The sequence below is a fragment of the Diplotaxodon limnothrissa genome, linkage group LG17, assembly GCF_057381915.1.
Source record: "Diplotaxodon limnothrissa isolate DT_005_m linkage group LG17, D_limnothrissa_male_GT1.1, whole genome shotgun sequence".
NCBI lineage: Eukaryota > Metazoa > Chordata > Actinopteri > Cichliformes > Cichlidae > Diplotaxodon > Diplotaxodon limnothrissa.
The window spans coordinates 2,719,285-2,734,720 of NC_140612.1; the positions used below are offsets into that span (position 1 = coordinate 2,719,285).

At 41.3% G+C, this 15,436-nt stretch overlaps 1 protein-coding gene across 1 annotated transcript; it reads left to right on the plus strand.

Moving 5' to 3' along the window:
• The first annotated feature begins 7,009 nt into the window (after nucleotides 1–7,009).
• Nucleotides 7,010–10,554, plus strand: LOC146614469 (serine/threonine-protein kinase pim-2-like). Its single transcript, XM_085376487.1, has 9 exons — nucleotides 7,010–7,082; nucleotides 7,184–7,363; nucleotides 7,610–7,798; nucleotides 8,064–8,158; nucleotides 8,244–8,291; nucleotides 9,624–9,845; nucleotides 9,927–10,107; nucleotides 10,197–10,373; nucleotides 10,463–10,554. Exons 1-9 carry the CDS (start codon nucleotides 7,010–7,012, stop codon nucleotides 10,552–10,554), a joined length of 1,257 nt encoding a protein of 418 aa, XP_085232613.1.
• Nucleotides 10,555–15,436: the final 4,882 nt, after the last annotated feature.

Consider the following 15,436-nt stretch of genomic DNA (forward strand, 5'->3'; position numbering starts at 1 on the left):
GATGCCCCTCGATTTTGAGGACTATATGAACTGCTGTACACAGACGGTTAGCCAGGACGTGGTTGCAGCCTCACAGCAGGGCATATTAGTGCAGCAAACAGAAGCTCTAATGTTTAACGCTGTCTCCTTCCACACCCTTCAGCATCAAACACAAGCAGAGGAACTGCTGGACATGATTCAGCCAATACCGAGAGAGGAAATCTGTGCAGCACAGCGGCAAGACCCCGTGATAGGTAAAATGTACGAGTCTGTAGTGCAAAACAAAAGGCCCACCACACAGGAAATTAAAACTGAGAGCACTGAGTTTAAAGCATTGGCTAGAGAGTGGAGCAAACTAAAAATCAGAGAGGATGGAACTATGTTCAGAGAGACTCGACACAAAAAACAACTAGTTCTCCCCTCAGTTTACCACCCACTAGTGCTCAATGAACTACACAAACAGATGGGTCACTTGGGATCAGAAAGGACCCTAAATTTAGTTAGGGATCGTTTCTTCTGGCCTAAGATGCCAGTAATGTTTGTGAGTGTCTCAAACAGAGGAAGCCAAACAGACAGGCACGGGCACTTATGTTGAGCATAGAGACCACTCATCCATTTCAGTTGGTTTCAGTTGACTTTTTGCACCTGGAGCAATGCAAGGGGGGGTGTGAATACATACTTGTAGTTATGGACCACTACACCCGCTTCGCTCAGGCCTACGCAACTACAAATAAGTCAGCTAAGACTGTAGCAGAAAAACTATTCAATGATTATTGTCTCAGGTTTGGTTTTCCAGAAAAATTACACCACGATTTGGGGCGAGAGTTTGAGAATAGACTGTTGCACCATTTAAAAGAACTGGCTGGTGTTAAAGGGTCACACACTACTCCTTATCACCCACAAGGAAATGGGCAGACCGAAAGATTCAACAGGACCTTGCTCTCGATGTTAAGAACACTAACAGAGGAACAGAAAAGAGACTGGAAAAGCCACCTCCATAAAGTTGTACATGCCTACAATTGTACTGTTAATGAGGCCACTGGCTACCCTCCTTTTCTCCTAATGTTTGGTAGGTCACCACGGTTACCGGTTGACCTTCTCTTTGGCATTGAGCAGGAGGACAGTTCAGGCTCCTACCAGGACTATGTGGACAGATGGAGAAGGAGAATGGCTGAAGCTTACACTGTCGCCTCCAAAAATGCAGCTAAGTCAGCTGACCGAGGTAAAAGGCAGTACAACAAAAGTGTGCATGGTCCACCACTTCAAATAGGGAGTCGTGTCCTTGTTAGAAATGTTGTGGAGAGGGGTGGGCCAGGTAAAATCTGCTCCTATTGGGAAGACAACATCTACATCATTAAAAAACAAAAGGGAGAGGACAGTCCTGTGTTTGAGTTAGAGCCAGAGAATGGTAAAGGCAGGACAAGGATTTTGCACAGGAATATGTTGTTGCCTTGCGATTTTCTTCCGCTCCCAGCAGATAAGGAGGCAACTGTAACTAGTACTAAAACAAGGAAAAGACATTATAACAAACGGAAACAAACATGCATGACTCCGACACAAGTGGGGAGTGAGGAGGAGGAGGACACAGATGAGTTTTCTGATGCGGTTTTCACCTGGCCTTATCCTGAGCCTCAGTGTTCACCTACATTGGACCCCACAGCGGCAGAGTTTATGCCACTAAGGGACAGGGGTGAGCCAGATGAGCTTCCTCACATGTCAGGAGATGGCCAGGGGGACCCCAGCCAAGCTGATGAGGAGAAAATGGACAATATGGAACCAGAGGATGTGGCTATTGTGGGTGCAGGGGAGGTGGACAGCAGCTCTGATGTCGAAGAGGCTTTGGAAACAGACCAGCCAAGTCCATACCCAAAGAGAGAAAGGAGGAGACCACAGACTTTGACCTATAGTAAACTTGGACAACCAAGTCTTGAAGAAAGAATAGTGGCCACCAAATGTGTGAATATTCAAGGTTACTGGCGACCTTGGTAAAAGTGGAAGATATAATGTTTACACTTGCTACCCCTATTTCAGATTGTAACAAATGTACCTATGTTGATTGAAATATTGTGACACATGGATTGCAGGCCGAACATGTGTATGAGTAAAGGGAAGATGCTTAGTGTTCAGATGAGATGTGGACAAAGTTAATGCCCTTACAGGAGAGTACAAATAGCATGGTAATTTGATAGATTGAATGTTGGACTAAAAACAAAAAAAGAAAGCTAAACTGATTATATCAGGAGTATACACAACTACAGTGCACGGTAGTTTGGGTAACTTAAAAATAAAAAGGTGTAATGTAACCTGGTAAATAGTCCATGCCACTCTATTGTTCTCTATGGATTGTAGATTATAAGGTACATTTATGTCGGGACGACATTTCTCGAGTGGGGGAGAGTGTGAGAGATACACATATTGACGGGGCCGGGTTATGTTAAAAAGTATAAATTGTTATACTTTGTTCATTGGTTCAAAGGTACCCCACACTTCTTTTTTTTGTTTGCTTGTTTGTTCTGGTGTATTTTTCATTTGAACAGTTATTCTGCCAGAGTACTCATATTTACAAGATGGCATTGAACGCCCCATTGGTGTGTCAGGAAAACTCTTTTGTACGTATGTTCCTTGAAGGGGATTGGAGTCGTTCTTTTTCCACCGCAGCGAAGGGCTAGGAGTTGGAGAGGAGCTGCTGTATGTTTTTGTTATCGATCTGATTGTGAAATAAAACATATGCAGTGAGAAAGCAACTCCCGGAGTCATCCCTGCCTAAAAGCTGCAACATATACACAGGCGCCCTAGGCAAGATTTTAGGTGGCGCCCCCCTACATTGGCAGTGTAGTGTATGTACTCACAAGAAACCGAATAGCTTTGTCTTTGACCTTTTTTTTTAGCTTAAAGAAAGCAAATTCACAATCAGAATAATTAACAAGATAAAAAAATATATGAATAACATACATAAACACAATAAAGCGTGTCAACAAGTTGGATAAAATAAATTAAAAATACAATATAAATAAGGCACTGCACAAAACAAGATATTAAATAAACCAGTATGACTTTAACTGGTGGGTTGTGCTGCTGAGGTGGAGGCAACAGGAAGGCCGCTTGATGCTGCTGCATCATGGCTGGGTTGTGCTGCTGGTGCTGCTGATGCTGCATCACTGGTGGGTTGTGCTGCTGAAGTGGAGGCAGCAGCGGTAGATGTGGTAGATGGCCCAGGGGTGGGATTTAGAAACTTCAACAGTGCATCTGAAGAGAGGAGTATGTGACACCACTGAGAATTAAAGTCTAATAATAAAAACATATGATTCCAGGAATAAAATGAAATGATATAATATAAATGAAAAACCAGAGAGATATATGTATGATGTTAACTCTTATGCAAATTAGATTAGATTCAATTTATTGTCATCATTACAGTGAAATGCTGAATGGCAGAATGCAAAGTAACAGTATAATATCATATGAGAATGTTATGTTATGATTATCTTTGACCGAATCACAGCAGTGCTCCTATTAAAAAACAGCATTCCCTCTCATGTGATATTGCTTAATTAGCATTAATGATGTGCACTTTAACAACTAGGCTTACAACTATAATATATACAGGGGTGGAAAAGTGACTATTACCTGCAGGGTAAACGTTAGCTAACCAGAAGGCAATAACAATGTAAACAAAAAACACCTGCTTAAAAGATGAATACAAATGAGGAATGGTGGGAAAGGTGGGAGTACTGTAATTACCTAACGTTACATTATTATTTTCCATAACAATTTAGCCCCCTCCACAATATTAACTGACGTTAAAACAGTTAACTAGCTATTTATTGATTAGCAATTAGTGAATCATGTAACATTAGCTTAATGCTAAAAATTTAGGTTACTATCACATTCAGACAAATAATTTCATGTAGGCTAACATTACCTACCTCTGTCTTTTTCTCGTTTCTCCTCCCCTTCTTTTCTCTTTTTTCTTCCCTGGGCACCTGACAGTTTTGGCCGTTTTGACATCTTGTGTTGATTTTTTGATGTGGCGACGTCCAAAAGGAACCATGATACGGGAAGGGAGGGGGCGCACCGTGCGAGGGGGGGGCGTAATGTTGTAACAAATAATATTTCTATTAAATAAGCTTTACTCTGCATTTTAATTAACGTGGGATTATTTTTTGTATTTAGAAATAATAGTACCAACTTTTTTTTTTTTTTTTTCAACATTTGTGGCACTGGCGTGGCGCCCCCTGATGGACGGCGCCCTTAGCATTTGCCTATACGGCCTATGCCACGGGCCGGCCCTGTATATATATATATATGTATGTATGTATATATATATATTTATATTAGGACTGCAACGATATTCGTATCGATATTGAACCGTTCGATACAGTGCTTTCGGTTCGGTACGCATATGTATCGAACAATACAAAATTTGTAATTTATTTTATCAACTTTCCTTCTGTCTGTGCTGAGCGCTCAGTGAATCTGTGTTCGACTACTCCGCCTAGGCTGCACTGTTGAGCGCAGATCCACTGAGCGCTCAACACAGACAGCATCGTCAGAAGGAAGAGCGCAGGGCAAGCTAGCAAGACAGAAGTTAAGCTCTCCTTGCAACATGGACCTCCCCCATCCTCATTCAGATCTGGCGTTTGGAATTATTTTGGTTTTCATGTGACGTATGACCCTGAAGGTAAGCGCGTCATGGACTAAAGTAAAACAGTATGTTGGATGTGCCATGCAATGCTCAATTACATAGGTGGGAGCTAGCGTGTTAGCGCAGTTAGCTCGTTAACGTGTTGGCCGTCTAGCCCCATGCACGATAATGGAGATTTGCCGTGTTGTGGCGTTAAGGTCATTTCAACGAGATTAACCTGAAAGCACTAGTGGGAACACAACGAATATGACTGCACATTTACGCCGACATCATCCTAGTGCAAAGACAAGTGGAAGCAGACAAAAACAACAAGTACGCATGCTACAAACTTTACCCGAGTCGTTTAGACAGCCGTTAGCACATGATTCTCCTCATGGGGACCTGATATGTTTAATATGCTGCTGAGAATATAGCCCAGAAGAAGCTATAGTATAGCTTTTATTTTGGAAAGAGCCATTTCTCTGTAATAAACTCTCTTTTCCAAAGATGAGTGATTCCTCAATCAGATACAGGGCTTGCAATATCGCTATCGATTTTTCCAGTCGGGCTACCAAAATCTATCTCTGCCCTGCCCGTCGGCCTATCGTAGGAAGGAAAAATATATGTCAATGCTTTTGCATTCTTTCTGAAATGTAGCTGGGTAATTACGTCATTGGCATCGGTGAGCCACTGTCAATATGTGACATATTGAAATCGCATTTGAATTTGCGCTTGTTTTTTGCTTTCACTTTGCAATCGCACGAACTGTGTATAGAGAGCGACAGCACTGATTGGTGAGTGATGATAATTTGTGCACCAATTCCTCTGACATCGTCTTATCAATCGTTAGCTTACTATGCAAACATGACAAGTGAAATCTCCCGCAGCTTAAACATGTGAGAGGTTGATCGCGCAGAGAATCGCTGAGCGTTATGTGAGTGCATGTGTAAAAGCAGCAGGATATATATTTTAGTTCTGCTGAGCCAAATAAGACAGGTCAGGGTGAAGAAGTGACAGCCAAAGAAAAGCTTACCATAAAACGGAGAAGTTATGACAAATCAGACTATAAGGCAAAAAGAAAGTGCAGCTTCATGGTTTCATGGACAAAAGAATTTCTGTGGCTGCGATATGATGAGCTAAATAACCAGGGCTGCACATAAGTGGTCCGCAGGTGCGCATTCGCTGTCAAAATAAAAAACACGCACAAGGGTTAGGGTTAAATTTAAAAACTGTACTTTTGAGTTAAAATATATATTTATAATTTTAATAAATGACAAATTAAAAAGGCATGAACATTTTTTTTGTATCGAAAAAATATCGAACCGTGACACCAAAGTATCGAACCGAACCGTGAATTTTGTGTATTGTTGCACCCCTAATATATATATATATGTGTGTAATTTTAACAAGAACTTTATTGAACAATCAGTGAGTATACAACATACAAACAGATGAGGTATACAAGTGGAACATAAATATGAACAACCAGCGGTTAAAGAAAAAAAGAAAAAAAACCCACACCGATAGAGTTGGGAAGCAGGTACCATGCTTGTTACATCAGCTAACAATACTAACTTCCACAACACTCACCAAGACAGTCGGAGGTTAGGTAAAACAGAGCAAATAAATTATTGAGAAATTATAAGAAAATACATTAGGCAGGAAAGGAAAAAGAATAACTGTGGAAGTTCAAATTCACTGGGCTACACGTGCTTTCTTTCTATAGCCTTTGAACCTTGAAAAATATAACCTCATCACAGTAACGCATAATTTTATTATGCATTACATCCAATACTGCTCATACATTTAGTGAGTAACTAGTCACAATAATGCGCACAGATACGATTTATAGATCAGTCAACACATTCCAGCACCTTTAGGCAACTGTTTTTGTGATTTGGTGCTGTAAATAAAACTGAAATCAAGTGAATTTTGACTTAACCTGTGCTGCTAGCTTTTAGCCTGCAAAGCTATCCATTAGCCTTCACTACTGCCTTACAAGTAAATGCTGCCCAAAGAGAGTCCTTCTTGTTGGTATAATAGCTACAATATTATCTATAATATCCATTGCTTGTTCCTAACTAGTTTTATGGCCTTTGTTGTAGAAGCACAGTTCCCACCTTGAAGCAGCCCTCTATAAACATGCATTTATGCAGCTGCGCTACAGTTTTTGCAATATTGCACCCCTAAATAAATCTTTACAGAACTTTGCCTTCACCAGAAACTACTGCCTAGCCCAGGCTGATGTTCTGTAGCTATGGAAACCAAGAATTCCAAAATCTTGTGATGTCATCACCTCGTTGTTATAAGACATTGTTATAAGACACTAAAGATCATAGTTCTCACACACAGCTCATTGCATCTTTGCAGAGTGAAGAGTGAAATCCTGAAACTAAATTAACCTAAATGAATCACACAATGTCAAAGTCTTGGCCAACTTATACTGCACCACGTCCTGTGGATCTGAATAACCCTCTAGGTAAGTCAAATGGGATTCATATGGTAATTATGCATGCTTCTGGGTTTTTATTTGAGGCAACTGAATTTGACTTAAACAAAATCATCTTTTGTTGATTTCAGGACACCAAACAGAGCCTTGCATCTCCACACTGGTGAAGATGACTCCAGATGGAAGAATAGAGGGAAGAAAGAGAAGGGACTTACCTGAAAGACTGGACAAATCCCCCAAAAAAAGCAAAAGCAGTGGAGGTCCAAAACCGGGTCCCAGCCACTTTGTTTCTGGGGAATCCAGTTTGAAATGTAAGTGATAAGACCTGTTTTAGCTGTGACATTATCTTGGCTATGTAGTTTATTTTGTGACTTTAACTGTGTACTTAACGGTCTTTAACTTTGTAGTTGGTTCATTTAGCCTTCTTTGTGTTGATTTTCAGTGTGCAGTTATTGCTTTAATGCACGATTGCCAGACCTTAGAAAGTCAGTAGAAAGCAGTTGACACACAGAGTTGGACTGAAAATGCTTAAAGTCAAACTACTTTTTCCATTTTAGTTGGCCTTCTCATAGTGCCTTCAAGCGACTCTAGTATAATTAAGAGGAGCAACAAACGGAAGAGCACTAGTGACGAATCTGAGGGACCATCCAGCAAAAAAAGCAGGACAACGAGCCCAGAGGAGAGTCCCACCCAGGAACCCTCTGAAACATGTGACTCACCGAGGATATCCGGCACTGACAGAAAAGGTAAGATAATGGCAATATTTCTGAGCTGGATCACAAGATCCTTTAGAATTTGTCCTGGGGTTTGAGATTGGGTTTGATTCCTGTGGGACCAATCGACAATAAGAGACACTCTGGGCAGTAGTGACGTTACCTACCTACTAATCTGCTAAAATGTAGCTGCTATTTACCAATTAATAGAAATGTTATAGCAAAGCTCTATAGGACTGTGCCAGCTGTTTTCTGTGTAACAAGTCATAACCTGTATGTTTTTCCTGTGTGTCTGCAGAAGACTTCCTGGAAAAATATCAAGAGCTGGAGGTGCTGGGTCATGGAGGCTTTGCCACCGTGTTTTCTGGAATACGCATAAAAGACAGTTTTCCAGTATGGCTTCTTACATTTGCATTTCACAGATCTTCAGTTTATTCCTGTTTGTACTTCTCTAACCCAGAAAATGTCTTTAATGCAGGTGGCAATCAAACATGTTCAACAGCGCAGACTTGCGCGCACAACAATGGTAAGCGTCTTTTCTTATTCCAGCAGGTATTTATTAGGGCTGCCACGATTTGTCGACTAGTCACGATTACGTCGACTATCAAAATCGTCGACGACTGATTTAATAGTCGACGCGTCGTTTGAAGCTTTGTAAGATCACAAAAGACGCAGGAGTAAGTGGCAGGATTTAAGAGTGTAATAACGGACTGAAACAGAAGATGGCAGCATTGCATGTACAAGGATGTCAGCTACCGTTAAACCCCGAAGAAGAAGAAGAAGCAGCTGTGTCCCAGAATTCATAGCGCGGCCCAGCGCAGTTTCCAACAATGGCGGCAGCTAGTTAGTTTTAATGTTACTCTTATTATTCTTTCTGGGTCACAAAATAAACGTTTAACATATTTTCAGGCGAGAATGTAGCTGTGTAAACCTCAAATATCTGCTCAGTTTATCAGGACACCACATATTTTCAAAAGCGCTCCGACGTTTTCGGAGACGTCTGTTACCCACTAGCTCGTTAGCGAGCCGGGGGCTAGGCTCACTAGCGCCGTGAGAACACCGGACTCCCCGCAAATCGTTTTCAAACCCACCGCCGTCTTTCGCTACTCAGGTTAAATATATATGAGTCACTTAGATAACTTAAAATGTTATTGTTTGGCTTTTTTTTTTAGTATTTTATTTGTTCCTGAGTAAATCGGTTTGTCTGAGATTAAAGTTATAGTTTTTACACAGCTGAATAAACATCAAGCAGACAACTGATTATCAGAAGTGTGAGATGCTCCAGAATATACTCCAGTGTCCTGTTATATTTTAGATAGCAAGGAGTTTATTAAACTTCACCGAAACAATCTGCAAATTTCATTAAAATGTAATAAACTATCATCTTGTCTTTATTTTTAGTTAGCACAGACCTTAAACACTTAAAGCTGTAAGCTAATGATAGTTATATAAGAGCAGATACTGCTGGTGCAATAAGCTGTAGTTTTACGTCCAATGGATGATCTGATTAGTCGACTAATCGCAAAAATAATCGGTGACTAGTCGACTATCAAAATGATCGTTTGTGGCAGCCCTAGTATTTATATTATTTCAGGCCTTCTCAGGCATCAAGCATAAGGCACGTATTTCCTCCGTGCATGAACCAGACTGGTCTCACAGTTGTGTGTGAAATCGTCAGGAAATATGGTCGAATTCTATGAACAGTGGGTCACCTTATTGTTTAAACTGACATGTTTCAGTGGAAAGAATGCTTTTTAAAGATCAGGTCATTTTGTGACTATTTCAAAACTGTCTGTACGCTGATAGCTACTTTTGTTGAAATTCTGAATACTGACCTGAAGTAACTTTCCTTCTGAAGGATTGGAATGGGAAAAGTACTGATGTTCCCCTGGAGGTGGCGCTACTGATACAAGTTGGGGCTGGACCACACGATACGGAAAGCAGTATAACCCCACTTCTACTTGACTGGTTTGATCTGGAAGATGAGCTTATTATGGTTTTTGAGAAACCAGAAAATTGCATGGACTTAGACAATTACCTCAAAACTACAGATAAACCTCTGTCAGAGACACATGTTAAGGTAAGTGACGAGCATTTGGAGCTTACAGCAGTTTTTCATAGAGAATGTCCTGTGCTCCAAATATGGCTTCCTTTCTTTTAGGTCATAATGAAGCAACTAGTTGACGCAGCCATTACGATGGATAACAAGGGGGTTTTCCACCGAGATATTAAACCACACAACATTCTAATTGAAACATCTTCGGAGGAACCCCGAGTGCGATACATCGATTTTGGCTGTGGAGTCACGTTTACTCCGGGACAAAGGTTCAGGAGGAACGCAGGTATGTTTTCAGCCACAGCGTTGTGCTGTCATGAACTGTCTCCACATCATGTTCCCTCCCCATTAATTCTTCTTATCTTTGTGTTTTAGGAACCAGGATCTACAATAGTCCAGAGTGGTTCATGTACGGCTTCTGCTCTGCAGAATATACTACAGCCTGGCAGCTGGGTGTTGTGATGTACCAGCTGTTACACAACAAGTTACCATTTGACTGCGACTACAAGATCATCAACCAAAACCCACCAATTTTAGCTGACATTTCAAACAGTAAGATTTCTGCCAAAAGGGCTGTTGATATAAGAAAGGTGAAATAACTTTGTGGATAACTTTAACAAGAGTATTTCATTTCTGTAAAGAATGCAGGGATTTTTTGACGGGGTGTCTGAGGAAGCACTACAAGGACCGCTTCACCCTGGAGGATCTTCGGAATCACATGTGGCTCAAATGATTTCTGCGCACCATGAACTAAAAGGTTATGGAGCAAAAGCTCCAACACATCACAAGTCATCAACAAGTCACTTTTCAAATTTAGTAGCAATGTTGCAGTTGCTGTCACGTGGCTCTTTTTTGGTGTTTTCTTTTCCAATCCAGCAGCAAGCAGTCTGAGACCTCCATCTGACCTTCATCTAAATATAGTGTCAAGCGGCGGCTGTGTGAAGGCAAGAGAGGACCCAAATGCACAGCTCTAGACACACGGTGATGACCTCAAAGGCAGGTCTTTATTAACAGGAACATAAGAAGCCATACAATAACTAACCTGGGAGCAACTAAAGCTGAGGCGCTGGGAAGACACGGTAAATGCACACAACCTAGAGGGACGACGCAACACAGAACAAAGGGACACTCTGACATAAATACACAGAAGGTAATGAGAGAAGTGGGAACACACGGGGAACACAGCTGAAGACAATTAGCGAGCAGGGAGGACACGAAACTGAAAATACTGACACCAAGATGTGGACCTTAAACACAACACAGTACACAGAGATGAGCACAGAGAGAGAGAGGCAGAGAAGAAGGATGAATATGGGGGGATGAGGAGAACACAGAACACAAAGGATGGGAACACGGTACCAGAACAAACACCACAATAAAAACATGGACACAGGGGGAATCCAAATACCAAACCAACCAATCCAATAGACATAAGGAACAAAATACAAAACTACAGGAAAACTAAGAACACTGGGTCAAAATGACCCAGGACCATGACATATAGGCTTTTGTAGGCTTGCTTTATGAAAAATGTCATTGATGAAAATGTAGTGTATATCTGTTATTAACCTCTGTCTCTCTTCCACAGCATGTCTTTATCCTGTCTTCCTTCTCTCACCCCAACCGGTCGCAGCAGATGGCCGCCCCTCCCTGAGCCTGGTTCTGCCGGAGGTTTCTTCCTGTTAAAAGGGAGTTTTTCCTTCCCACTGTCGCCAAAGTGCTTGCTCAAAGGGGGTCATATGATTGTTGGGTTTTTCTCTGTATCTATGAAGTGCCTTGAGGCGACTTTTGTTGTGATTTGGCGCTATATAAATACAATTGAATTGAATTGAATTGGGCAGCACGGTGGCACGGTGGTTAGCACTGTTGCCGCACAGCAAGAAGGTCCTGAGTTCAATTCCAACATCAGGCCGGGGTCTTTCTGTGTGGAGTTTGCATGTTCTCCCCGTGTTTGCGTGGGTTCCCTCCGGGTACTCCGGCTTCCTCCCACCGTCCAAAGACATGCAGCTTGTGGGGATAGGTTAATTGGATAATCCAAATTGCCATTAGGTGTGAATGTGAGTGCGAATGGTTGTCTGTCCCTGTGTGTTGGCCCTGCGACAGACTGGCGACCTGTCCAGGGTGTACCCCGCCTCTCGCCCTATGACAGCTGGGATAGGCTCCAGCGCCCCCCGCGACCCTTGAATTGAATTGAATTGAAGTGAGGCCATGATGCATTTTATTGTAGCTCATCATCATCCGACCCTGCCCTGAAAATAGCTGAAGAAATGTTGGCATACCGAAAGGTTTGCTTTGGGGGTACTATTTGGTGCCATTTTAAGTTAAAAACTATTAAAAAAAAAAAAAAAGAGTCATATTTTGTGTGATTTTTTCATTACTGTTGTTGTCCCAAGAAGCAAGATGGCGCCTGTGTTTGGCTGTGCCGCTGCCTCCGTCCGTGTGTTTGTTTACTTTATATGTTATGCAAGTGTTCTTGCTACAGCTTTGTCCGATGTCATCTCCCTTCGGATTTATGATCGCCATGCGTTACTGCCGATCAAATCTGCTATGGATAACTTTCAGAGTCAACGATACGACGTTGTTTTCCCACCGCCGCTTGAGCGCGACGCAGCACCCGGTTCACCTCCACTCTTGCCGGTCAGCTCAATTTTGCTTCAGAGGCCTCGTCGGAGGAAGCGGGGGAAGAGAGCCGGCTTTGTTGTCCTGCTCCGTCGTCTTCGGAAAGAGGCAGATCTTCGGGGGCTTTATTCCTGGGCTGCTAGCGGTAAGATCCGCCTGAGACTTGTCGGAGCTGGATTAATCCCCACAACCCACTGTGTTTGAACTGAGCCCTTAGCCCTATATGTGCCTTTAAATGAGCACATTGCCCCAGAAACCTTTGTTTCTCCAAGTACTTGTGTATAAAAAACTATATATTAATGTTTGACCACATTTGGGAATCAGAGCAGAGAGAAGATGACAACAGGTGGCGCCATATTGCCAACTGACTAGTCTTCTTCATAAAATATGATACAAAAGCATGATTACAAATACAATAAATGCTTCTGGATGGCAAATGCTCTGTTCAGTACACACGTTTTACTTTGAACACATAGGTATGCAGCATGCACACAACATGCATTCATCCTTTTTGGTTGAGTCCATGGTGATGGCCTGTGTCTTTCCGAGTTCTCCTCAAACACTTTGGCTTCCCTCTACAATGTTAGGCCTCTTATTAACCTTTGTCATGTCATGCACACATTGCTCAAGAGCTGTTGCCATATTGGATGTGATAACCTGTAGCGATCACATCCAATAACTCATGTGTTGTTTACATACAAATGATCACTGCTTTTTTTTCACTGCTGTGCTGCTGGTTGCAGCAATCACCAGGGATAGAGAATCTCTTTTGTTGCCTTTCAGGTGATTTGGATAGAAGAGGAGCATCACATAAATGGTAGTATCAGTTCTAAATTATTTGAAATCCAAGTATCTGTTTCAAACAATATTTGACTGTGAGGCTTGGTTACCGGTTGTTGCTGGTTCTCACTGGTTGTCACTAGTTGTTACCGCTTGCTGCTGGTGCAGCAGCACTGACAGCTAACGTGGCGGTTAAATCGACACATTTTGCTGCACCCATTTTTAGTTTTAATTGTTTTATGTCAGCTTTTCAGCTCCACCTTCTCCACTTCTTCCACACTAAACTTTTTCTACAAGCTGCGTGAGCACACACCAAAGGTAGGGGAGGTGCTCAGGTTCACTGTCATTGATCATAATCGATCGATAGTGAAAAGTCCCCGCTCAATGCTCAGCTCAAATGCACAAATATATACAATTATGAGATATTCATGAAGTATTTTTATTTTATTTTGCCATTTATATATGTTGGCACTAACAGTGCTCAAGACAATACTTATATACTGTCAATATGTGACATATTGAAATCGCGTTTGAATTTGCGCTTGTTTTTTGCTTTCACTTTGCAATCGCACGAACTGTGTATAGAGAGCGACAGCACTGATTGGTGAGTGATGATAATTTGTGCACCAATTCCTCTGACATCGTCTTATCAATCGTTAGCTTACTATGCAAACATGACAAGTGAAATCTCCTGCAGCTTAAACATGTGAGAGGTTGATCGCGCAGAGAATCGCTGAGCTTATGTGAGTGCGTGTGTAAAAGCAGCAGGATATATATTTTAGTTCTGCTGAGCCAAATAAGACAGGTCAGGGTGAAGAAGTGACAGCCAAAGAAAAGCTTACCATAAAACGGAGAAGTTATGACAAATCAGACTATAAGGCAAAAAGAAAGTGCAGCTTTATGGTTTCATGGACAAAAGAATTTCTGTGGCTGCGATATGATGAGCTAAATAACCAGGGCTGCACATAAGTGGTCCGCAGGTGTGCATTCGCTGTCAAAATAAAAAACACGCACAAGGGTTAGGGTTAAATTTAAAAACTGTACTTTTGAGTTAAAATATATATTTATAATTTTAATAAATGACAAATTAAAAAGGCATGAACATTTTTTTTGTATCGAAAAAATATCGAACCGTGACACCAAAGTATCGAACCGAACCGTGAATTTTGTGTATTGTTGCACCCCTAATATATATATATATGTGTGTAATTTTAACAAGAACTTTATTGAACAATCAGTGAGTATACAACATACAAACAGATGAGGTATACAAGTGGAACATAAATATGAACAACCAGCGGTTAAAGAAAAAAAGAAAAAAAAACCCACACCGATAGAGTTGGGAAGCAGGTACCATGCTTGTTACATCAGCTAACAATACTAACTTCCACAACACTCACCAAGACAGTCGGAGGTTAGGTAAAACAGAGCAAATAAATTATTGAGAAATTATAAGAAAATACATTAGGCAGGAAAGGAAAAAGAATAACTGTGGAAGTTCAAATTCACTGGGTTACACGTGCTTTCTTTCTATAGCCTTTGAACCTTGAAAAATATAACCTCATCACAGTAACGCATAATTTTATTATGCATTACATCCAATACTGCTCATACATTTAGTGAGTAACTAGTCACAATAATGCGCACAGATACGATTTATAGATCAGTCAACACATTCCAGCACCTTTAGGCAACTGTTTTTGTGATTTGGTGCTGTAAATAAAACTGAAATCAAGTGAATTTTGACTTAACCTGTGCTGCTAGCTTTTAGCCTGCAAAGCTATCCATTAGCCTTCACTACTGCCTTACAAGTAAATGCTGCCCAAAGAGAGTCCTTCTTGTTGGTATAATAGCTACAATATTATCTATAATATCCATTGCTTGTTCCTAACTAGTTTTATGGCCTTTGTTGTAGAAGCACAGTTCCCACCTTGAAGCAGCCCTCTATAAACATGCATTTATGCAGCTGCGCTACAGTTTTTGCAATATTGCACCCCTAAATAAATCTTTACAGAACTTTGCCTTCACCAGAAACTACTGCCTAGCCCAGGCTGATGTTCTGTAGCTATGGAAACCAAGAATTCCAAAATCTTGTGATGTCATCACCTCGTTGTTATAAGACATTGTTATAAGACACTAAAGATCATAGTTCTCACACACAGCTCATTGCATCTTTGCAGAGTGAAGAGTGAAATCCTGAAACTAAATTAACCTAA